General features: G+C 36.3%; 3 protein-coding genes across 5 annotated transcripts in view; all 3 read right to left on the reverse strand.

The window, feature by feature from the left end:
* The window catches only part of LOC107048777 (aminopeptidase N), a 12802-nt gene extending 9532 nt beyond the window's left edge, over nucleotides 1–3270 (reverse strand). Inside the window, exon 1 of the mRNA XM_015272139.1 lies at nucleotides 2780–3270. Coding sequence (XP_015127625.1) covers nucleotides 2780–3270 — 491 coding nt within the window. The remainder of the gene's footprint in view (nucleotides 1–2779) is intronic.
* A 2635-nt stretch (nucleotides 3271–5905) lies between these two features.
* On the reverse strand, nucleotides 5906–12598 carry LOC107048779 (thyrotropin-releasing hormone-degrading ectoenzyme-like). 3 transcript variants are annotated; one of them, XM_015272141.1, is made up of 7 exons: nucleotides 12038–12598; nucleotides 10950–11399; nucleotides 10683–10863; nucleotides 8521–8683; nucleotides 8336–8417; nucleotides 7906–8267; nucleotides 5906–6692 (listed from the first exon to the last, which is right to left on the reverse strand). In XM_015272141.1, exons 1-7 carry the CDS (start codon nucleotides 12529–12531, stop codon nucleotides 6220–6222), a joined length of 2205 nt encoding a protein of 734 aa, XP_015127627.1. In that variant the 5' UTR covers nucleotides 12532–12598; the 3' UTR covers nucleotides 5906–6219. The 3 variants fall into 3 exon arrangements, with proteins under 3 accessions (XP_015127627.1, XP_015127630.1, XP_015127629.1); XM_015272144.1 differs by having other exon boundaries at nucleotides 12135–12202; XM_015272143.1 differs by having other exon boundaries at nucleotides 12010–12130.
* Nucleotides 12599–15814: 3216 nt separating this feature from the next.
* LOC107048776 (membrane alanyl aminopeptidase) lies at nucleotides 15815–24119 on the reverse strand. The gene is made up of 10 exons (XM_015272138.1): nucleotides 23501–24119; nucleotides 22405–22854; nucleotides 22108–22288; nucleotides 21560–21722; nucleotides 21407–21488; nucleotides 20977–21338; nucleotides 17760–18231; nucleotides 17391–17696; nucleotides 17055–17142; nucleotides 15815–16962 (listed from the first exon to the last, which is right to left on the reverse strand). Exons 1-10 carry the CDS (start codon nucleotides 23992–23994, stop codon nucleotides 16798–16800), a joined length of 2763 nt encoding a protein of 920 aa, XP_015127624.1. The 5' UTR covers nucleotides 23995–24119; the 3' UTR covers nucleotides 15815–16797.
* Nucleotides 24120–25225: the final 1106 nt, after the last annotated feature.

The following is a 25225-nucleotide window of genomic DNA, read 5'->3' on the forward strand; positions in this document are numbered from 1 at the left end:
TTGAACCTAAAATTTATATTTGAATAAATTTTTCCATCAGTTCCTGGATTTTTTCATTTTCCCTTTAACGTCGCCGCTGCGTCTTGCGTTAAATGCAATTCCATATACTCAATACAATTCACAACTTCAACATAGATCATCGTCGAAGAAACGAAAAAAAAGTGCTTATCATCCCCCGGAGTCTCTGCAATACCGACTGAAATTTCGCTGCTTCGTTCTCTCCGAATCGCCACAAGTATCCCTGGTCGATCGTCCACTATCGTCCCCTCACTCCGCGGTATTCATATTTATTGGTAAACAAACGTGTTCCAATACGTTTCAGTCTAGTCATAATCAAGTGTAGTGTACGTTAAGAGTGTTTCTTTGTTCTGACAAAAAAATCCTCTTGAATGACTTCGCCGGGAGAAAAGTCATACATTGTTGTGGACGACTTCCTCAAGAAGTCAGATCTCGAAGAATTAATCGATTTATTCCACAGTAAGTATTTTTTACAGATTACCCATTATTTATTCTGTACCTCATTCACGATGGAAGAAAATGTTGTTGATTTCATAAGCTAATATTTAATTTTCTACTTGAAAAAATTTCCAGCAGAAAACCAATCGCTGAACAAAAAAATTTTTCCCATTCGGATTCAAAATTCAGGCAATATTAGGGAGTATCTCCAGTTAAAAATTATTTTTGGAGCTAATCAAATTTATTTGTATCTGTTCCATGCATTGAATGGTTTTCAGATTTTTTTTTAATAAATGAAAAAATACTAATCCATGCGAAAAAGTGGCAATATCGTCAGTAGTGTTTTTTTTTTCACCAGGAGCTGGTACCACTGGTTTGAGGGAGCTCCAATCACAACGCTTCATCGCTCTCTCTCAAGAGACGTTTAAATTGACCGCGCTACCCCCACCCGATCGGTACTTGAGACGTTGCTGCTCATTTAGGCTGCGTGCGCAGAAATTTCATTTTTCAGTACTTTTTTCGCTATTATTAATAAACAATGCTCCTAGGCGACAATTTTTTTCACTCAAAAAATCATTGATCACATGTTCTAAATGTGTCTAAAGTTTCATGACTTTGGCTGCTTTTTTTCCTTGGGTTTTGCAGTTTTTTTTGTGATTTCCATAAGATCACGGGTTAAAGGACCACTTTTTCAAAAATTCATAATAAATTAACCATGTTCCCCAGCAGTCTGAAACTTTGCACACGCCTTTTCCATCATTTAAAGAATACATAAAAAATAAAAGAGAAAAATGGCTGCTTTTTTCCTAACCCTTCGGGCTCGCCCGATTATCCTTAAATGCTACGCTGAGTTCAAACATCTTTTATCCTCAGAACTTAAAGAATGCCCCGTCATATCGTCGGTTGAAATTTCAAGCATTCGATACTCGCGCAGATCCGTAGTTGTGATCGGTCTCGAGGATGAATTTCCCGTTTTTGGTGAGATAGTTTCCATTCTCCTTTTGGCAGAAACTCAGTGTACATTTCTTGTTGAAAAATTTTTTTGTAAAACGATTTTATCCCGTTGTCAATGAAGTAAAGTTAACGCAAACATGGCAATGTATAAATTATAATAATTTAATCACACATGTACCCACAATTGTACGTTTAGTGACTGATGCAAAGAATTATATTGCTCTTCGTCATATAATATAAATTGTCAAAACAACTATTGTTAATTTTGAAAATAAATGATTACATCAACTATTTTCGGACTATTTTTTTTCGTTCTTAGAACTTCCTCTTATTATTCTTCCTAGAATTATCCTCTTCGATAAACGTCACAGTGTTAAAAATCTTCAATTGTAATTTCCTTCGTTTTTCAATGATCTGTTATTATTATTCATTTTATTCTCAAGGAAAGGTTTCTATGAGTTTTGGAAGTCACGGCTTATTGGAGTGAGATTCATTATATATTGATAATCGATCATATATGTTGAAAAACGAAAAATTAGTGGAAAAAAAATTTTATCGTTTGTTTGCTCCCGAGACGATGAAAATTCAAAAAATACGGACGTATTTTTTCTTCAAAATTTTTCAACAGATGTGTAGAATAACAATTACGAGATAATTTTTTTGAATTCGACTTCTAAATAGGCAATTTCATTCTTTGTCGGATAACGAAATTGCAATTTTCACACAAGATAGTTCAAACGATTAATATTTTAATTTTTTTGTTCAATATAAAATATAGCAATTATTTTGAAGATCATTTTGCTGGCTATTTCGCGTGAATATTACATTTTTTGTTATTAAAAAAAAGGACTAGTTGGAAATTAAATTTGGAAAAATTAATTGGTAATTGTTATTCTACACATCTTTTGAAAAATTTTGAAAAAAAAATCTCTGTAGCTCGAGAATTTATTACACTGGACTATATTTCAATTTTCAAGCGTTTGAGGGGCAAACGAACAATAAACAATAATTTTATTTGCATTAATTCTTCGTTTTTCAACGATTTCCAGTGTATGATCAATCTTACTGTAATATTCCGCGAAAATCCATTAGTACTGGATTTGAGTACTATTACTACTTGTCTCAAGTATTTTTTCTACTTTTGAGAAGTACAGCTCGGTACTCAGTACGCGTACTGTTAGTACTGATGATGAGTACAGTTGGTACTTGTCACCAGTACCAATTGTACTTGGAGCATAAAACTTGTATTCTGTCGATTTTTGACTTGAACCAAGTAAAAAAATTACCTCTTCTCCAGAAACCCCTCGGTACTGAATACAAGTAGTTTTCCTACTTATCAGAAGTAATCTTTTTTTTAGAGTGTACTTACTGAGATTCCCCATACATATTCTTATCGACAGCTCGATAGAATCCTCGCAGATCTGGAGCATTATATCCCTTCCATTTTAGGTTAACAGTGTAATTACCCATTTCCAAGAGACGACTGAATCGAAGGTTGAAGAATTGTAGATCTTCGTTATATCTCTGAGCAATTGGTTTCTCAATTGTGCCATCACCGTAGATGAGTGCTGTATACGTCCTATCGATTTTAATTAATGTCGATGCATGTAATGTTACAATCCATGTTGGATCGAAGACTTCAAAAACAGTGCTACTGCTACCATCAAAACTGAATTCATCGTCATCAATGTGAGGTTCTAAATTCAGGGTGTATAACCTTGGAGCGGTAATATTCGGCAACCGGTATCCAGTCCCTTTTCTCATCAATTGGTCCTCATATTCCATGGGGTTGTATAATGATGTTGATGGTGATATTGCGAAGATGATCAGCAGCAGACAACTAACAAATTCATTCCCCATTTTCCTGTTCAAATTTTATGTCATACACGAACCGATTTAACGAACAATGAGAAAAACTTGGCAGACGATACTTTTGTTACGAAAGTTGAATGAAGACTGAAGTTCAAAATCCGGAAAAATTATTCATTGACCTTCTGAGACTGATATGAATAAGGATGAGCTCATCGCGTATGGTGAACCATCCGATACCGAATTATGTACTCCGTTGGTATAATTAATGCGATTGTTTCTGATATTATTGATGATTAATCAATCTCGAAACTAAAACTCGACTGAAAAAATACTCCCTATTATAGATCATCGTTTTTCACTAATGATAGATGCGATTTGATATAAGAGCAATTTCACAGAAAACTGTTTACTTATTTGCCCCCACGGTTTTTTTAAAAATTTTTTTCATGCATTCGTAGCTCATTGAACATGAGCTTGTGTAAAATTCAGCCCTCCAACTCGATTATTGCCCGAGAACCATACCATTTTGTGACTTGCACTTTTAATTTTTCAATTTTTTTGTAATAAAAAATATTGAATATACGTTTTTTCAACAAAATTCTCAACTTTGAAAGAAAAATACCAATGATTTTTCAATTTCTTGCATTTCATATGCATTTTACGACGTGCCCCAAACTTTTTCGCACTCGTCATTCATTTCTTCATATTCATATTAGGTGTATATCTGATGCTGCGTAAGTTATATCAGTGACATATAGCTATCATCCATGGTTGCGAGGAATGCTTCCCATTGATTCTTAAATTACAAAAACTGAACAAATCCCCACACAACTCCACTATCTCATTTGGATTTGGAGATGTTCCTCAGAAACGGGGATAATTATGAATTGGATTTTCATAGCTACTTAGAAACTATATTAGTTATAGATTACTACTGCGGTATTAAAAATTTGTCGCTGAAATTTCCGGTACCCTTTTTGGACATTTTTATCACATTTTAGTTCCGCTGAAATTGCAGAGAATTTCCACACTGAAAACTCAGCATTCCATGAAAAATATCCCGAGTCGAATAATTGGACCTGACAAGTTTTACTTAGGTCTTTCCGGTCAGAACTGGATAGGTCTTGGGAAGCCTCTTCCCAAGTGCTTCCGAGACCTTTCTACCTCTGGTTATGTCCCATTTCAGCACTCGTTAGGTGTAAGCAGGACTTAGGTGTAAGCAGGAAAAATCGAAGATCTGATACTTTGGCATCGGGGAAAAAAAAAAAGTTATATTTCGACATTTCTGGTACCTCCGAGGGTTTTATTGGCATTAGAGGGGCCAACAAGGAACAACAAGGTACAACAAGGAACAATAGATTACGAGGGTCAAGAGGGTCAAACTCCCTTACTTGATTATTTGATTAAGTTTATTTCATGTTACAAGGAGGGGTAACGGAGGTGATCTTTGTGCTCCTGTGGCCCCCAGGAACCTTTAAGGTTGTAAGGGCCATACGGGTCACAAGGTACAACAAGGAACAATAGATTACGACGGTCAAGAGGGTCAAACTCCCTTACTTGATTATTTGATTGACTTTTTTTTTCTACAGAATCAACCTTCACTTGGCAAAAAAATAGATTTTGGTGACAGACGACTTTCCCCCTGAAAAAAACCGACAATCTGATCCTTTGACAATCTGATCCGACAATTTGGCTCCGGGTGAAAAAAAAAATTTTTCATTTCGACATTTGTCGCGACTTCGTGGGTTTCATTGGCATCAGAATTGTTAGAAAATACAGAATCAACCTTCACCTGACGAAAAAATTCAATTTTGGCGAAAATCGACTTTTACCTTGACCCTTGACCCTCCGAGGGTTTCATTGGCATCAGGGAGTCAATAGAAACGGAATCTACGTTCACAATTTTTTATTTAAACACCGCTTGCAAACGGAGAGATGAGGGTGGCTAAAATATATTTTGCAACCCTCTCTTCCCGTTGGCTACAAATTTCAACCCTCCGCATACATGCCTTCCAATCCACCCACTCGTGAAATCCCGTGCTCTCGGTAGTATAGAGAAGGATTTCTCAGGGCCAACAAGAACTGAGGATTCGACAGGTCTCAGGAAAAGTACGTCGCAGAACTGATTAAGACTTACCAGGTCAACCTAGGTCTGGAAAGATCTTGAAAGACCTGTGTACGTCCAATCAGAACCAAATGCTCGACACGGGCGAATCAATAAGAACTAAATTTTCGACAATTATTCCCTGAAAATTAATAGAAATCTGAAAAATTCTGATAAATATATTCTTGAGTTTTCAATTAATTGAAAATCCATTGTAATTCAGCACGGAATATTCATGATTTCATTGAAAATTCGAACAGGTGGAGGACTTCTCATCTCAATGTTGTACAAGAATTTGGAATTTTATTGAATTTCGAATGAAATCTGAAATTCCATAATTTTTTCCCTCTTAAATCGTATTCAATGTCACTTTCCTAAAAATTACTAGGCGACTGTCTATCAAATTTAAAAATTTCTCGAACAGCGTACATGTAGATCGCCGGTTCTTTAGATTAAATGCTTACAATGAAAAGATTCATTAACCAGGTTGGTTTAAAGTGTTGTAGCTATATCCGTCACGATAAATTACGTAAGTGAATCCAGTGTTCAGCGATAAAAAATCCTCTTGTATAGCAGGTCTTCAACGAATTAACAAATCTATTTTTTCAGTGCAAAGAAAACGACTAAATAATAACAGATGGCTTTCACATATATCTTCTCATTAAGAGACAGGAACTTATTGAGCTATAACGGAACTGATTGATGCACATTTTAAACATTATTTTGGTTGCACTCAGACAGTTTTGCTCTTCTGGTGTTCATCGCAATGTATCGTTAAAATAATTGTTTATGGTGTCGAGTTGTTGACCTTGACAAGCAGGTGATGTGCATTGATTCTGCTTTGGTTTTCAACGTTGTATGAAATTCAGAAGTTATGGTTTCTTCTGAACAACTTACGATTTCCTAATTTTGCCACTTGAAATGTCCATCAATTTTGTTGGAGATATGGCTCGGCATCCCTCATGACCTAAATTACAGGCCAACGACAACAGTCGACTCCTAGCCAAATACACCAGATTATCATCCTCAAATGGACGATCTTCGAATCCAATAAGATCTACTACATTTTTCATAATATATAAGGAAAAATTTCTATAGTCGAAGTTGGCGCGGTGCATCGAAGTTTTTGTAAATTGGTCTACGACTTTCTTAATAGCCATCCAAGGTAACAAATTCGTTTCTCTGCGTAAGTACATAGCCATATCGACCAGTAACTCATAATAGCGTTCGTCTCTTTCAGAAAAATATACGACGTCATTGAGCAATTGTGCACGATTCAACACGTGGATTTTGTGATAATTCTCCGAGTTCAAGTATGCAATGATACGTTTCCAATTCTCCCAGTCGTAATCGACGCGATAGAATCCTGAAAATATAGATTATCGGTAATGCAATTCTATAGCGATTCTACTGGAACTCGTTTTCATATTTCATTGAAACACTATTGAATATTGAAGAATTGAATTGAAACATTATTCAAATTTCTATTTGACTCTCTGCTGAATGCACTCCAGCCATAGCGGTAATATCATCGATTCCAACGAATCAAAAATTAAGATAAAGTGAGATAAATGCAGTTTTCTATGCACTTCGATTTACTTTCTGCCGATTTTTATTATTACGGATTTTTAAAATTTTCTTTCTCGGATTTAGAAATTAGAAACAAACAAAATACAGCGAAAAAAACTTGGAAAATGTATGAATGAGGCTTTTTGTGGGGAAAAAAATTTAAATTAAAAAAATGAAATGAATCAAAATTAACAATGATTAATTTAAAAAATGAAAATCTATTTTATTCTTTTCACTATGAATGTCTTAGAAAACAGGATAAGCTGTAAAATTCATAATCGAAATCGGCAACGAATGAATAGAATTTTTGGATGAATAATAATAGAATTTTTATAAAGTTCAAAAAGATATTCAATGGAATTTTCTGGAAAAAATGAGATTTTGACACTCAATGTTTCCATATACGCGTAATTGAAATTTTCAATATTTATGTATCTAGAGAGCCAGTCATTGCGAGAATATTCACTATAAATACAGGTGTGAAAAGGCGATACTTTAAAGGGGGAAACGCGGTTAGAAGCAGGTTTTTTCGCCAGTTATTGGCCATGCTTCATGTCTAGATCTTCCACCGTTGTTTCACAGTGTTTGATTTTCATATTCAGTTGGTGTCCGATATTGAAGAGCATAAACACGAGAATACTATTGTCAAAAAGCACCCAATTTTCAATATATTTTCCAAAAGAGCGAGTATTGAAAGCAACACTTTCTTACTCATCGTTTTCTGAAAATGATCTGATATAATTCAGTATCATTCGTTTTCGATCCTGTCATAACAGGATCGAATGAGTATCCATCACTAGAAAACGGCTTGTCTAATTTATTTCCAAGTGTTGAATATCTACTTATAAGACAAAATCACTTCTCCCTAGAGAAACAAATAACTTGAAAAAATAACACCAACTATTCAATTATCTAAATTGACCCGAAGGACGCGGATTAGATCTTTGTAACAAATACTACCTGTCGTTGTCAGTAAACAGAGATATAATTTTAATAATAAACCATCATACCAGTCTGTTGAATATTCAGAATTATCCCATCATTTCTATCGATTCGATCAAGTACGAGACTATGATTCGCACGTCTCATAAAGTACATTGGTCGGGTGGATGAAAAATCTGGTCGTGAAGTTGTTGCATAGTTTATCGGAATCGTCCAAAGATTCCCTGATTCGGAATTTTCGCCATCACTTTGTGTAATACTAATAATTCCTGTCTTGTAATTCCGCGTGACCTTCAGCAGTGGATATCCTCTTTGTTCCAGCCAGGGATTCATTATTTCTTTTATATTTAAATGAGGTGATACTTTCATCTCGTTGTAGCCTTCTTGAAGATTTCGCCATAGATCGTTTGTTTCTACGGACCCAAATTGGCTGAAAATTTATATTTTCTATAGGCTTTGCATTACTTTCATTCATGATTAATTATGTTTTTTCATTACTGTTTATCTACGTATTTTTGGATGCCAAGACATAATGCTTCTTCTGTTATTATGTGCTCCAACATCCGCACTACAGCGGCCCCTGAACATGAAAGATCCCAAATTGGTTAACGTTCGATATCCATGATTATCCGTTCAATGATCTAGTAGGAGCATTCAAACCTAACAGCTATCACAAAATTTACCTTTCCGATAAGTCACTGGAGAGAAAACCTCGCCAACTTCCTGCGGGGAATCGGGTACCCATCTAATGGGATGTGGTTTGAAGTACAATCGTTCTGCCTTGAATGATACATCATTAACTGTTTCAACAGTAAAGAGATCCATAGCGTGAAAATTAGGGATTATCTGAAATTGAATCCATTTATCCCCGTCAATATCGATTCACTTGAATGAAAACGACTGGAAAAGAATAGATTCTCGAACCAATTCGATCCTATTCATGTCAAGTCGGGGGGATTTTTATTTGAAGCATAAGATTTTCATTGCGCGTCGAATCACAATATTTTCTTTTCAATAGTATATCTGGAGCTACAGATATCTGGAGCAATGCAGCGATCACATGGCACTCACATGATTACTTTATATTTCATAGGTCACAAATTATTCAGTTTTGGAAAGGGTCGTTCATTCACACCGAAAAAAAAATCGAAATTTTTGTAATAAAATTCGAAGAAAAATTCTGGTGCTGTCTCATAATTGAGGCAGGATATTATGAGTCTCAGAAGTCATGATAAATATCGTGTAGAGTATGCAAAATTGTACAGGAGCACATTAAAATTCTGGTGTAGTACATGGAAATTTATGAACAAGAACCTGACAATTTCTAAGGCAGCACATAATAATTCATTTCGCTAACGGAGAAAATAGTGTTATCGTAATTTTACATTAATTTTTTTAAATAAAAGAGATTCGAAAGTTACCCTGAGTGGTACGATTTATCGATGACGTAATTTTATGGAACAAAACTAGTTGATTTTGCATCAAGGGATGTAACCAGAACATTCCCATCCGGGTGTGTAAACATACGGGTTTTGATGGTAAACTTCGATTTTTCTTCGTAAATGCAGGGACGTACGTGGGTTATGTCATTCTAAAGGGCATTCAAAACAACAAAACGGAAGAATGAAATAATCCACTTTTTTCCCGTCATTTGAGGAAGAAAATCGAGTTCACCGTGCTAAAATTACGAAGCATTATATTTATAACCGACGGAGATAAAATAAAGGAGTCATGCCCACGTGCTCATCTTCGGCTCAGGTGGTCAGCCCGAGGGTAAGAATAATTCATTCAATCTCCTGGTTAGAACCGTATATTTCGCCTCGGCGTAGGCACAAAGTCAGATTTCAACTCATCCGGAATCGTGGGAGGGCAATGTATAGTTTGCGCCTGCCGGGGCGAAAAAATGTTTTTTCCCAATTTTTTGGTATTATTGGTGAGAGGGAGGGGGCACACGGAGAAAAAAATTCCAGAAAAATTACTGCGCCAGCACGGTAAAATGGGTTCATTTGGACGGACCCAGAAAAATCACCGTGCCAGCACCAGAAAATTTTCTGCGGAGTACAAGAGTTCTTCATGGTCAATTCGAGAAAAATTCTATAGCGCACGGTAGAAATTCCGGTGCTGGCATGAAAATTGTTCTAGCTCCGTTCAAATAAACCTATTGTACTCTGCTAACACGGTAATTATTCTGGAATTTTTTTCTCCATGCACGGGGGAACAAGTTCCAGCAATAGAGAAGTGCTAAAAATTCCAGCAATCCTCTCTTTCTCTCTGAAAATTCTTTAAAAATGCAACAGAGCACGTGCAGGAAATTCCAAAAAGTTGGGACATCTCTGGAAATTTCTAGAAATTTCTATAGTGCATACTCTTGCCTACGAGTCAGCACAATAATTATCACTAAGTAGGTGAATAGTTCTGACATTTTTGGAACGTAAACGCTGCAGACCTTCGTCAGAAACGCAAAAAATACACGAATTGCGGAAGTGCCCACATATCGACGAGCTCATTCAATGATTCCCCACAAAAATTACAGGGACGAATATTAAATCTTCATGTGTTGCCAGCGAATTTATTCTGTCCTGTTATAGAATTTTTTTGGTGCTTTCTTCTAAAAATGCATGGAGGTGGATGCATTATTCTCACACGGATTCAGTATTTTTCCATTGTAGTGCCTCGTTTCTGGTGCTCGGCACATGAATTTTTCTCGGATTCTTTTCTCCGTGCGTACTAATAAAGTAGTTCGAATAGCCTCCAGTTGATGCGCAGGCATCAGTCGACATGGCATAATATTAACCCTGTTTGTAAGGGGTTATGGAGCATACAGAAAAATAATATCACTAATTACATTATCCACTATTTTGGTTCCCAAGTATACAGCGAAAGCTTCACTCAACCAAAGATCACTCCACCATGCAGGGGTAACTAAATTTCCTAGCCACTGGTGAGTAATTTCATGGGCTGCTAATAATATGGCAGCATTCCGTTCCCGATAAGTGGCAACATCAGGATCGACTAAGATACGACTACTGTATGAAGATGATGCAGGCATTAGTGGCGGTCATTACTCCAGAGAACGTTACTTGGTTACGAAAAGTAATTGGATAAGACTTACGAGTAGGCGATGAGACCCCAGTGTTCAGTAGCTGCAGAGGAGTACTGAGGAACGTAAACAGCGTCCAATTTAGGTAAAGAATAAGGCATTCCTGTATAATGTTCCAACGCACTGACAAGCTTAGGACTAAATTCGAAACCAATTGCAACAGATGACAGTTTATCTGACGGAACCCAAAATGTTATATTTGCATGATTATTGGTACGACTAGTGTAAGGGACCACTACAAATGTTGCCAGGTAGGTAGACATGACTGGAGATCTCTGAAAGCTCGTCCATATCTTTCCATCGTCAGTTGACGTTTGTCCTTTTATAGGCATATTAGATAGTGCTGTGTAATTCTTGTAATGCTTCAATGATATTTCAAATTCAGCTTTGAATGCAGGCTCATCCCAGCAGGGAAATGCAGTTCGGGCCTCTAGGGGTTCGAAATGAGTTGCTACCATATATCTGAAATTGATCATTTGTCATTGAGTGAAAAGTGGAGTGATATTACATGACGAGTCGATCTCACTTCATGATTGTTGCCATTCATTATTGATGTAAAGATATTCATCGACAACATACCGTCATGCATGAAAGTATTCAATAAAAAATCCAAGAAATTTTTTAGACAATTCTATGGGCTCTATGTAAGAATCCTATGAAATTTTTTCATACGATTTTTAATAAATATTGAATAGAGAAGAAATTGATAATAATTTTTCCATGCAAGCAATCAAGTTACGGATTTTTATATTAGATTTTCTGTGAATAAACTTGTAATTTATTTTTATTTTGCAATGAGAAAAGGAAATATGGCGGAAAGAACTTGAAAAAAATTATGCTTCAGAATTTCTATGGAAAGTATGGAACTATGAAGAATGAACGATGAGGAATTAGAAAAACGATTGACTTTTCTGCTAACAAATATCTGTCATGAAATGATGCAGGAAGGGTGGAATTTGCACTGGGTATTAGCCGACAAGGAATAAAATCTTTGAAAAAATTCCTGAACAGTTACTATGAAAGTTCAATGGCAATAAATTTTTTCTCATTGGGTGTTACTGTGATACTTCACGGTATTATTTGAATCCTGAAGTAGTTACTCAGTTTTCCCATCCACATTATTGTCCTCTGCTCGGTAGAATCCTCGCAAATATGGAGTATTGTGTACCTTCCATTTCATTTTCACTGTGTAATTACCAAGCTCCAATATATGACTGAATCGCAGGTTGAGGAATTGAAGATTTTCGTTGTATCTTTGAAAGATCGGTTTCTCGAGTGTACCATCACTGTGGATGAGGGTAGTGTACGTCTTATCGATTTCAATGAATGTCGAAGCATGTAAAGTTACACTACATGTTGGATCAAGCACTTCAAAGACAGTGCTGCTGGTACCATCGAAAGTGAATTTTTCGTCGTCAATATGAGGTTCCAGATTTAGCGTGTATAACCTTGGAGCTGTATTGTTCGGTAACCGGTAGCCAACGACTTTCGCTATCAATCGATCCTCATATTTTGTGGGAGTATACAGTGAGGATGACTGCGATATTGCAGCAGTGATAAGCACCAGCAAACTGGCAAATTTGATTCCCATCATTTTCGCTCCCAAATTTTATTTCATATTTGAGACGAGTTGACAGATAATCAGTAACACTGTGCAGAAGATACTCAAGCTACGAAAGTAGAATAGAGACTGAAGTTTAAAATCTGGAAGACTCATTCATTGACCTACTGTGACTGATGTGAATATCAATAAGCTCATCGTGTATGATAAAATCCGACGGATACCGAATTATGTACTCACTTTTTATACTCACTACAATCGACTCCAATATCATAGATGAATAATTAGTTGGCTTACTACGTACTTCCTATTTGAAACCATTTTTCCTTCGTTAATGCGCGACTCATGATACGATTTTAGAAATTCAATTATTCATTCGCAGTGGCAATAACCGTGAAAAATTCAAACTTACCGATTGAATTATTAATAGTTGCGGAATAAACCCATTGTAACCCTGACATTTTATGAGCGGTCATTGAAATATGTAAACTTTTCTCTTTGTCGCTCACAAGAATTGTTATTTAGTAGTTTACGTTTCATATTAGGGCAGATGCACGCTAAATCTGCAGGTCAAAAAGGCGATGTGGGAGATTTTCGTCTAAATTCTTCCCTGAAAGGTGGCTATTGGACAAGAATTTTGAAAAAGAAGTCGAAAAATATTGATAATTCAGGAAGCTATGATTTGTTTTTTAAATTTCGAGTTTTTTTATGATTTTCATTCTTTTCAAGTTGACCCCAATGTCTCAGCGGGGTTTCAAGCTATCAAATCGCCCTTTGGCACATTCAAAGTACATGAAAAACTGAGATGTTATACATAGCATGATCTTCAATTCGACGGGGTTTATACGAGAAAATGTTTTTTTTTTCAATCGTCAATTATTTAAAAACCCAATATTTAAAAAATTTGCAATTTTCCCCGAAAATTGTCAATAAAATTAGGGGGTGGGGGGCAAAACGGACCAAGGGGGCAAAATGGACCCCTAAAAAAAGTTTTTTTTCTCACGAATAAAATTTTCCAAAATTCATCACTGAATAGGAGGGGTGAGAATGATGGAGGAGGAGGTGGTGGGCGGTGGGTGATGGAGTTAGACGCCAGATACTATTTTTGAACCAATTAAACCCCGCAGGAAAGTTTTTTCTTTCATTAATGACACCTTTTTCACTTCGTAATTGACTTTTATAATTTATTATTAGAGGTGATCGTGAAAAGTATACTGCCATTAATGAAAATTGAGAACAACATCATGGTAAGATAACTTCATTCTAATGAATACGAAAATGTCCACGTTCTAATCAAAAGTCTTGGTGAAATTGGATGGAATGATGATGAATAAGAACAATGATGATTAATAACAATAATAAATAACTTCCATATCCCGGGAAGTTAATAATAACAGTGATGATTAATAAAAATAATAAATAATAACAGTGATGATTAATAACAAAAATAAATAATAACAATGATGATGAATAACAATAATGAATAATAACAAATATAAAATATGAGGTTAGTAATAAATAATAAAGTTTTAGTCTGATTCTTTGCACTCGTCACAAAAAAAGTACGTGGGTCCTGCATTTTCATCAATGTTAGCACAGGTACAATGAGCCCAACCGTTGCAACTCTGGCAGTGAATCCACTCCCCACCACTGTCATAAAAACGTTTTTCACAATAAATGCATGGAACATTGTCTGCATCATTGGATTTCTTTCTGATTCCCCTCAAACTTGCCCCCCGGCCCGTTTTGCCCCGTTGGTCCGTTTTGCCTCGTTGGTCCGTTTTGCCCCCCCTCCCCTACAAGAATTTTGATATCAATTGGAGTTTGTCTTCCGCCGTAGGTCGGCGGTTATTAATTCTTTCAGTGAGACAAGTAATGAAAACGACTGAAAATCGGTATTATTCATGTAATTATTCTCCAAATGAGTGAATATTCAATTAAATATTAGCAAATGGTGGAAAGTAAATATGATTTATTCACCATATCCTAAACCGTTAAAAGCCACTGGCTTCGTTTTTTTTCGTAAAAAATTATTATTTCTCATTATACAACGAAAAATGATTAATTCAGTTAATGTTCCAGGGGTCATAAAACCGCGGAGAGATGATGAAATACTCATATTTGATTTTTGGGCTCATTACAATAACTTCGTCCCTACAGGTCTGGAAGTTAAACAATGCAAAAAGTTTGAGGAACGTTATAAAATGATTGATTCTATTCTATAAACCCCGTTTTGAAACAGAAGAAAATAAAAAATCGTTTTTTTTTCAAGTTGAGAATTTTATTGAGAAAAAAGGTGGGATTCGGTGAAGGATAGAAGGGTTTTGTAACGTAAAACACTCGGAATAAACGTATATATCAAATTGAATTTATTCACAGTGAAAGTAACTTTGGCATACACCATGAGAGCAGGAACGAGAGTGTGCTCCCGCGACAACGATATTAGATCTTTCGATCGAGGATGTCCGAATTATTACGAATCGTCGCGAGGATGTCTTGCGACAAGGACAGCCATATATCGGCGACACGTGTCACGGTACGAAATTCGGTTGCTAAGCCGAGCTCGAAAACAACACATTGAAATGGTTTGAAATAAATATACAAGTAGCTTCGCTACAATACTCCGTTTCTGCGGCGAAAAAGAAAAGGTTAACTATATACAATATTTACAAGACTATGTACGTTAAACGGCACTGAAAACGGCATACGTGACTCTAAAGAAAATGAATTTAATTATTGACTGAATCTGACGCATTTTCTCGATGGTGATGGGGTTGAGTCCAACGATGATCTTGCGTCACTCGATGGAGCCCAAGATGATGACGTGCGTCTAGATGTTCCTGGTTGCGGTGATGTTGCGGGTGTCGTACCAGGTGTCGGTTGCTGTGAAGACGGCAATAAGGTGTCGTCAGAACCGCTATCGGTACTAGACGCGTCGGTATTAGTTGTTTCGTCTTCAGCAATTGAAAATACTGGTTTTAGACGGTCAATGGATACGACAGTTGCTTGACCATTCATCCAGATGACAAAATGCTTTTGGTGTCGCGATATGACATGATGTGGTCCCTCGTACGGTGACGTGAATGCGTGATGTGCTGCATCTAAACGTAGGAAACCGTGAGAACATGTGGCCAATTCTTTAAATATAAATACCTTATGGTGGCCATGCCGTGTACCGGGAAAAAAGTGACTTCGCTACAAAAAAAAATTGAACATTGTTTTATACAAAGCATATTTCTAAATGTAAAAGCAGATTGAAATATCAAAAGCGCAAATCTGTTATGGTTCTCGGGCAATAATCGAATTAGAGCTGAAATTTCACAGAGAGTCTGATTCATTTTAATTACTTTGAATGTGATTAGTTGCAAGGCCTGGGGACCTGCAGCCGGGGAGTTACAAATCGTTTTTGGACATTAAATTTGAGGGTGCGGTTTAACCCTAAGTATATATGTATATATACATATAAATCAGTATATAAAATACAAACAAGATCTTATTTACATTGTTTGTCCTACATTTTTGTGTAATGATAAATGATGGTGAGACCTGATTGGAAATGGCGTGATAGATAAGTTGTCCAGAGGGCTTTCAATTAGTCACTGACGTGCGCGAGCTCTCTTTAGGTGTCCGAGTCCTCAGAATGCTGTTTAACTCTTTTTCAGCTCTTAAAGGAGAGTGTTTGTGGGATATTGTATCGCGATTAAGTCTGCCGGTGACTGATTTTATTTTCGTGTGCTCGTATAGGAGTCCGTTTGACGGGTTGTGAAGAGAGTTATCTGGGTATCTTAGTCGGGTCATTTTATTCAGGGTGGTTCTTTCTGCTATGCTAATGGTGTTTTGTATGGCGTGTCTTGCAAATAGGAGGAGTAGATGACACAGGATCATATTTGATAAGATCCTAACACTAAGTGGATGAGTTCATTGTCTAAAGCTACAAAATCGTCTTGTACAAGATATCTTCAGGGAGTTAACAACTCTATTTTTCAATTACAAAGAAAACATCGAACAAATTATAAAGGATTGCTTTCGCATGCGATTTCCCGTTAGGAGACAGAACTTGTTGACCGATCATGGAATTGATTGATACACATTCTGAATATTATTTTGGATACACTCAGTGAGTTTAACTCTTTCGGTGTTTAATGCATTGTATCGTCTACCCTTAAGCGGGGGAATCCCCGCTAAATCATACGCAAGCTGCCACCACTCGAGGGTTAAAATAATTATTTTCATGGAGTTCATGGAGTCGAATTCTTGACCTTGATAATAATGTGATGTGCATTGATTCTCCTCCGGATCTCAATTTTGTACGAAATTCACAAGGTATGGTTTCTTTTTTATAATGGAACTAAACACTGCAGATATTTTTTCCGAACGCCTCATGGAATCCCTTGCGCTGTTGATAAGTTCTCTGATGTTGTTGATCTTTCCTTCTTCAGTTTCTTTATTGAGGAATTTTGTCAACTGAAAAAATTATTTATAACACGAGGGGAAATTTCCTTCTTCAAACAAAGAACTTGAATAAAAAGGTAAATTTTTTCGAATTTCATTATTACCTTTTCAAATTGATTCAGCGTTTTGGTAAGCCGAGCAAACTCCTGATAAAGATACCAAATTTCTTGTGTCGAATTTCTCACGTTCAGACTGAAATATCCAAGTAACATTACAAAACTTCAACCATATGACAATCAATCGCGTATTGTGTAGCCCGGTGGCTTGGCGCAGTGGGTAAGTTCAGTGCCTCACATGCGGAATGTTCTGAGTTCCAAAACCGGTCGGGTAGAATGGTGAGATCTCACCATTTAAAGTCTTGATCATCATCGCAGTACACCCCAATCGGGTCGACGCGATATAAAATAACGATAAAAAAATCGTGTATTATAAATACTCACTATTGACGTATTTCATCAATATTCTCAATGAAATAATCAAGAGCAAAATCGTAGTTTTGTGCAGGCCCCGTAATCATTGAGTGCAATGCATCATACACATCATGAGTCAATAGCGTAGCATTTTCAGCGAAAGCTAAGGCAAGATATTTTTTAATCAAACGATGATTCTTCGTACATCCCAGAGCTTCGAATGCATGGTGTTCAAGAGGATTTGCCCAATGAGCACTCATCACCAGATCCCACAGTGTTTCATTGGCATCAGCTAGAGCAGAACAGTATATCCATCCTTTATGCTGAGCACGAAATCTAGACATTTAATACCGAGTTACGATTATAATCATGTTCTCTAGAAGACTCTAAACAACTTACGATTTCTTCATTTTGCCATTTAACATCTCTATCAATTTTATAGGGGCTATGGCTCTGCATCCCTCGTGGCCGAAATTACATGCCAAGGGCAAAAGTCGAGCCCTAGCCAAATAAACCAAGTTATCATTGTCAAATACACGATCTTCGAATCCAATCTCATCTATTATGTTGTTCATAATACGTAAGACAAAATGTCTGAAGAAGTCGAAGGTGGCCGTATTCATGAAAGGCAATGCTAATTGGTATATGACTTCCTCAATAGCTGTCCAAGGTAGAAAATTTGTTTCTCTACGTAAGTACATAGCCATATCCATCAATAACTCATAATAGCGTTCGTCTCTTTCAGAAAAATATACGACGTCGTGGAGCAATTGTGCACGATTCAGTACGTGGATTTTGTGATAATTTTCCGAGTTTAAGTATGCACTGATACGTTTCCAATTTTCCCAGTCGTAATCAACACGATAGAATCCTAAAAATATAGATAAGATCGGTAATGTACGAGTTATTTTCATTACTTTTGCATGGATGAAAGAGTTGAACCGACATTTTCAATATTAAATTGGCTTCCTACGATAATTCTTCTGGAACTCTATTGATTTTGTATTAGAACTCTATGCTTTATCTATTGCAACTCCAGTGGAATGCTGTCAAAATTTTTATTTGTTCCTCTCCTGAATACCCACCAGCCATAACAGACATACCGTCGATTTCAACGAATCAAAAATAAAGATGAAATGATTAGAACGGTGTTTTCTATGCGTTTCTATTCATTTTCTGTCGATTTCTACAGATATCGATGCTTCAAGTTTTCTTTTTTGGATTTAGTAATGAAAATCAAACAAGATAGAGCGAAAAATTCTTGGTAAATTTCTGCCGAAGGTTTTTGGCAGGAAAAATGTCAAGGGAATAATTCATGTAGAAAAATAAAAATCTATTAAGGTGAATGTCCCGGTAGCTAACTCTTTAAGAAAGAGTCGATAAAAGAACGTGTATAAAAATGAATTCGGTTATATTGGTCATAGAGGAATTATTCTAGAGAATTATCCCACTTTATTTGACCGATTACAACAATTATTTTTAGCTATAAAAATATTAAACAAACATCAAACTAAACGAATTTATTATGTAAGAGCTATGTCCTAGTAGTTGAATCCAAAAAACTTCCATGTCCTAATACCTGAATCCCCATGTCCCAGTAGTTGAATCACAAGTTATTGCCACGGAAATCTACACTTAATAATAAATATCGTTCATTAAATAATAGATTGGTACGAATATTATGACATATGGATCATCATCATGACGTTATGCAAATAGAAGAAACATTCAGTAAGTTTTCTCAATAAAATAACACTCTTCAGATTCCAATCGGTAGGTGTGCAGACTCTAAAATTTCTCTCTAGAGGAAAAATTTTGTTTGAAAAAAAACATTTCTGATTATTTTATTCACGTGCACTGAAGGAGTTTCGATAGTTTCACTTATGACAATATCTCACACGTGTAACAATACGAAACTTAATAGTGAAACAACGAAGTCAGCTACTCGGACATAGGTTCGGCCTGATGGCCCAATACCTGAATAGCTATTTATTGGCATAAAAAATTGTTTCTCTCGAAATTTTTACTACTTTTACGAAAGTTTAAGTCAGTGTCTGCTTGATGAATTGTTTAACTATTTTTTCAATACTTGCATGACTGAATGAATCATTATCATTTGATGAGTCACCTCTTAGCAGTTGACACTAGGAATTGGACCGAAGGGAGCAATTCAACCGAGTATCAACTTTAATTGTTAAATAGAAATTTTTTTGGGAATACCAACCGCATGGAATTTATTTCGTTAGAATCATTGAAACCCTACGCTTCTTTAGAAAAATGGAATATCATTATTTTTGAGAAGAAATAATTACTTATCGAAAGAAATTGGCAATCGGATACTCGGCGATTCAGCTATTGGGACTGAGTCAGGTACCGGGACATTTACTATACTTTTTTTAGGAATAAATATCTGTTGAAGAAGACGAGTATATACTGCGAAATTGATAATAGAAATCGGTAACAAATGAATAGAATTTCCAAATTAGCCGAACTAGAATTCTTATAAAGTTTAAAGAGATATTCAATGGGATTTCCCGGCAAAAATGCGAGATTTTTCCATTCAATTTTTCCATACTTGCGTGTCACACGACTTCAATATTTATCTAGCTAGATAGCCATCCATTCCGGGAATGTTCAGAATGAATAAACGTGTGAAGTCAAAACTCTAAAGGGTGAACAGAAATTAATAACAATTTTTTGACCAGTTTCTAGCCGTTCGTCATGTATACAATCATTTACTAAAGTTCTGAAACGATTTGAACTTGCATCCTATGTATTTTGTTTCAGAACTTTAGTAAATGACTGTACATCTTCCACCGCTGTTTCACAGCGTTTGATCTTCATATTCAGTTGGCGTCCGTAATTTCAGAATACAAACCCGAGAATATTGCACTGGAAATGCGTCTAATTTTCAATATATGTGGACGTCCACATGAAAAGGGACCACTTTGTCGATTCTAGTTTCCGAGATATTCACGTTTTTGTGTCAGCAACTCCAATTTGTACCAATGTTAAATTGCTTTTTCCATCCTCTCCAACGACGTCATTTTTGACCTCATGGAGATCATTTTGGGCTCAAAATTTGCGGAAGGTTATCAATATTATCAGAATATACATAACACCATATCGACAAAGTGGTTCCTTTTCATGCGGATGTCCACATATTTGCAACAATTGGATTATTAAAAACAACACTTTTTTGTTTATCCTTTTCCGGAAATGATCTGACTTTAATTGACATCGTTCGGTATTCAATATTGCAATATCGAGTAGATCCTTATCTATCGTGAATACGATCGAAAAAATATCCATCCCTCGAAAATGACTTGTCTGATTTGTTTTCAAATATTGTACATCTAGATAAAAGAAAACGTCGCTTATTCCTAGAGAAACGAACAACCCTGGTAGGAGATGAGAAGACGCAGACGGTAGGCCGAGGATGACCTGCTGCAGGCCATATTCGGCCTTTGCTCATCTCCTACCAGGGAATTTGCAAGGATAAAAACAACTATTCGATCATCTAAATTGATGCGAAGAACACCGATTAGGCTCTTGTGAAATATACTCACTATCGTTGTTAGTAAACAGATATAATTACTATAGCAAAACATCATACCAGTCTGTTGAATATTCAGAATTATCCCATCATTTCTATCGATTCGATCAAGTACGAGACTATGATTCGCACGTCGCATAAAGTGCATTGGTCGAGTGGATGAAAAATTCGGTCGTGAAGTTGTTGCATAGTTTATGGGAATCGTCCAAAGATTCCCTGATTCTGGGTTGTTGGCGTCACATTGTGTGATACTAATAATTCCTGTTTTGTAATCCCGCGTGACCTTCAGCAGTGGATATCCTGTTTGTTCCACCCAAGGATTCATTATTTCTTTTATATTCAAGTGAGGTGGTACTTTCATCTCATTGTAGCCTTCTTGAAGACTTCGCCATAGATCGTTTGTTTCTACCGAACCAAATTGGCTGAAAATTTATATTTTCTATAAGCTTTGCATTACTTTCATTCATGATTAATGATGTTTTTTCATTACTGTTTATCTACGTATTTTTGGATGCCAAGACATAATGCTTCTTCGGTTATTATGTGCTCCAACATCCGCACTACAGCGGCTCCTGAACATGATATATCGCAAATTGGTTAACCAGTAGAAGCATTTAAACCTAACAGCTATTGAAAAATTTACCTTTCCGATAAGTCACTGGAGAGAACATCTCAAAAACTTCCTGCTCAGAATTGGGTACCCATCTAATCGGATGTGGTTTGGCGTAAAATCGTTCTGCCGTGAATGATACATCATTAACTGTTTCAACAGCAAAGAGGTCCATAGCGTGAAATCGAGGGATTACCTGAAATAGAATCTATTTATTCCCCCTTCAATATCGGTTCACTCAACCCCTCTTCCCAAGCCACCAACTTGACTTGCCATTTTTCGGAGATACTCAATTCAAGTCAACAAAAATCACTAGAAATAAGCAGATTATCGCACCAATTGGATTATATTTATGTCAAGTCGGGGGGTTTGATTTACATCAGAAGATTTTCATTGGGTGTATCTAAAGCTACACTATTCTTCGATCTCATGGATCTCGTATGGTGGCTCTATATTCCATAGATACTAAAATATTCAATTTTGAAAAGAACCATTCATTTAGGCATGGGTCGCCATGGTATAATATAAACCCTGCTTCTGAGGGGTTAGTGAGGATGCAGAAAGATAATACCGGTAATTACATTATCCACTATTTTGGTTCCCAAGAATACAGCAAAAGCTTCACTCAACCAAAGATCACCCCACCATGCAGGGGTAACTAAATTCCCTAGCCACTGGTGAGTAATTTCATGGGCTGCTAATAATATGGCACGTTTCAGCTCCTGATGAGTGCCAACATCAGGATCGACTAAAATAAACTTCCTGTATGAAGATGAGGAAGGCATTAATGTTGGTCATCACCCCAGAGATTATCCAGATTATCCTTAGAGATTACCTTTCGTAATCAAATAACGGAAAGGTAGTTAGATAAGACTTACGAATAGGCGATGAGACCCCAGTGTTCAGTAGCTGCAGAGGAGTACTGAGGAACGTAAACAGCGTCCAATTTAGGTAAAGAATAAAGAAATCCGGTATAATTTTCTAACGCGCTGACAATCATCGGACTAAGTTCGAAACCAACTGTAGCAGATGCCAGTTTATCTGACGGAACCCAGAATGTCATATTTCCATGATCATTGGCAAGATTAGTGTAAGGGGCTACTACAAATGTTGCCAGGTAAGTAGACATGACTGGAGATCTCTGAAAGCTCGTCCAAATCTTCCCATCATCAGTTGACGTTTGTCCTTTTATAGGCATATTTGATAGTGCTGTATAATTGTTGTAATGTTTCAAGGATATTTCAAATTCAGCTTTCAGTGCTGGCTCATCCCAGCAGGGAAATGCAGCTCGGGCTGCTAGGGGTTCGAAATGAGTTGCTACCATGTATCTGAAATTGATCATTTATGATTGAGTGGAAAATGGAATGACATCACAACATGAGTTGATCACACCTTATTATTGCTTCCATTCTTTATTGATCTAAGCATATTCATCGAAAACTGATCGTCATGTACGCAAAAATTCAATAAAAAACTCAAGTAATTCTCTGGGAAATTCTATTGGCTTTGAATAAGAATCCTCTTGAAAATTATGTAATTTTTTCGTACGATGTTCAATAAATATCGGTTAGAGCAGAATTGAACGTTGATTTTTCGATGCAACTAATCAAGTTACGGATTTTTATATTCGAATTTCTGAAAAAAGATTTGTATTTCATCTTTATTTTGTAATGAGAAACGAAAATACGGCGGAAAGAACTTGAAAAAATTATGCTTAAGATTTTTTATCGAAAATATCTAAAGAGAACGAACGATAAAGCAATAGGAAAGTGAATATTTTCCTATCGAATATCCATCATGAAATGAGGCGTGAAAACTGAAAATTCTCAGCAAACAAGGAATTAAATTTTTAAACGAATTTTCATAGTCCTCATAGAAATTCAAAGCTAATAAATGTTTTCATACATGTTGAAGGAAAGTTATCTCATTGGATTTTACTACTTCGCTGTATTATGTGAATCCTGAAGTACTTACAGAGTATCTCCATACGTATTCACATCCTCAGCTCGGTAGAATCCTCGCAAAGATGCAGAATTGTGTCCCTTCCATTTCATTTTCACCGTGTAATTACCAAGCTCCAATAAATGACTGAATCGCAGGTTGAAGAATTGAAGATTTTCGTTGTACCTTTGAGAAATCGGTTTCTCAATTGTACCATCACTGTGGATAAGGGTCGTGTACGTTTTATCGATTTCAATCAATGTCGATGCATGTAAAGTTACACTCCATGTTGGATCAAGCACTTCAAAGACAGTGCTGCTGGTACCATCGAAAGTGAATTCTTCGTCGTCAATATGAGGTTCCAGATTCAGCGTGTATAACCTTGGTACTGTATTGTTCGGTAACCGGTAGCCAACAACTTTCGCTATCAATTCATCCTCATATTTTGTGGGAGTATACAATGAGGATGACTGCGATATTGCAGCAGTGATAAGCACTAGCAAACTGGCAAATTCGATTCCCATCATTCTCGCTCCCAAATTTTATGTTATATTTGAGACGAGTTGACAGATAATCAGGAACACTGTGCAGAAGGTACTCAAGCTACGAAAGTAGAATAGAGACTGAAGTTTAAAATCTGGAAGACTCATTCATTGACCTACTGTGACTGATGTGAATATCAACAAGCTCATCGTGTATGATGAAATCCGACGGATACCGAATTATGTACTCACTTTTTATACTCACTACAATCGACTCCAATATCATAGATGAATAATTAGTTGACTTCCGTTTCCGGTCTGCGAGGATAAAGTTGGTAGTTTTTGGGGGCTTTGGTTATTAAGTTATTTTTGATAATTAGTTGGCTTACTATGTACTTCCTATTTGAAACCATCTTTCCTTCGTTAATGCGCGACTCATGATACGATTTCAGAAAATCAATTATTCATTCGCAGTGGCAATAACAGTGAAAAATTCAAATTTACTGTGTGAATTATTAATGGTAGCGGAATCAACGCTATTGTAACCCTGACTTTTTATGAACGGTCATGGTTACAAGTTACGTATTGGGAAAAATTTTGAAATATGAAAACATGGTTTTCTTAGGTTACAACAATTCTTATTCAGTATTTTACATTTCAGTAGTGAAGTGGCAAAAGGAGATAAGTCAATTTTGATTATTGACCAGTTCTCAATCAATATCTCGGAATCTAAAGAAGATGGAAAAATTTTTGTTATAACCTTTTTTATGGAGCCGATTGAGTGATACAACAAATGTAGTTCGAAGCGTTGTTGTAGCGAAAATTTCGCTATCTCGTTTAGATTCGGAAATATTCCTCAAAAACTCAACTGGGAGATAAGTCGACTTATCTCCGTTTACCACTTCACTACTGATTTCATATTATACATTGAAAAAATTACCCAGTTTTTTATTCCTCTATTATTCAATTGATTTCAGAACTGTGTTTAACATTCTATTCATTTTCTCCCATAGGATTAGCATTAGCCTCATTTGATGCTGCAGAATAGTTGTATCAGTGACCGAACTACCGTTCATGACCGTGAGAAATGCTATTTCTCCATTTCCGTTCTCAGAAATCAGATGAGTTGATGCAAAAGCGGTGTCGCCTATTATTAGTATATTAAAGCGTCAAATCGTGGGACCATAATTATCGTATTTGCGAAAGAACTCTCACTATGGAGTATAGGAGTTGACTCCGTCAGTCAGTGTTCGGATCTAGTGGCGTTCGATCTTTT

The sequence above is a fragment of the Diachasma alloeum genome, unplaced genomic scaffold, assembly GCF_001412515.2.
Source record: "Diachasma alloeum isolate Michigan unplaced genomic scaffold, Dall2.0 Dall_scaffold_00197, whole genome shotgun sequence".
NCBI lineage: Eukaryota > Metazoa > Arthropoda > Insecta > Hymenoptera > Braconidae > Diachasma > Diachasma alloeum.

What these genes read in the sequence shown, in the direction of transcription:
- LOC107048776 (XM_015272138.1), bottom strand. Translation starts at nt 23,994, where the DNA reads ATGATGGGAATCGAATTTGCCAGTTTGCTAGTGCTTATCACTGCTGCA. An exon ending in TGGGGTCTCATCGCCTATTC is followed by an intron (nt 22,289 to 22,404) that starts GTAAGTCTTATC and finishes ATCTTCATACAG; the next exon opens with GAAGTTTATTTTAGTCGATC. An exon ending in TCCAGTGACTTATCGGAAAG is followed by an intron (nt 21,489 to 21,559) that starts GTAAATTTTTCA and finishes TATCATGTTCAG; the next exon opens with GAGCCGCTGTAGTGCGGATG.
- LOC107048779 (XM_015272141.1), bottom strand. Translation starts at nt 12,531, where the DNA reads ATGATGGGAATCAAATTTGCCAGTTTGCTGGTGCTTATCACTGCTGCA. An exon ending in CAAAAATACGTAGATAAACA is followed by an intron (nt 8,268 to 8,335) that starts GTAATGAAAAAA and finishes ATAAATTTTCAG; the next exon opens with CCAATTTGGGTCCGTAGAAA. An exon ending in TCTGAATATTCAACAGACTG is followed by an intron (nt 6,693 to 7,905) that starts GTATGATGGTTT and finishes CTATATTTTCAG; the next exon opens with GATTCTATCGCGTCGATTAC.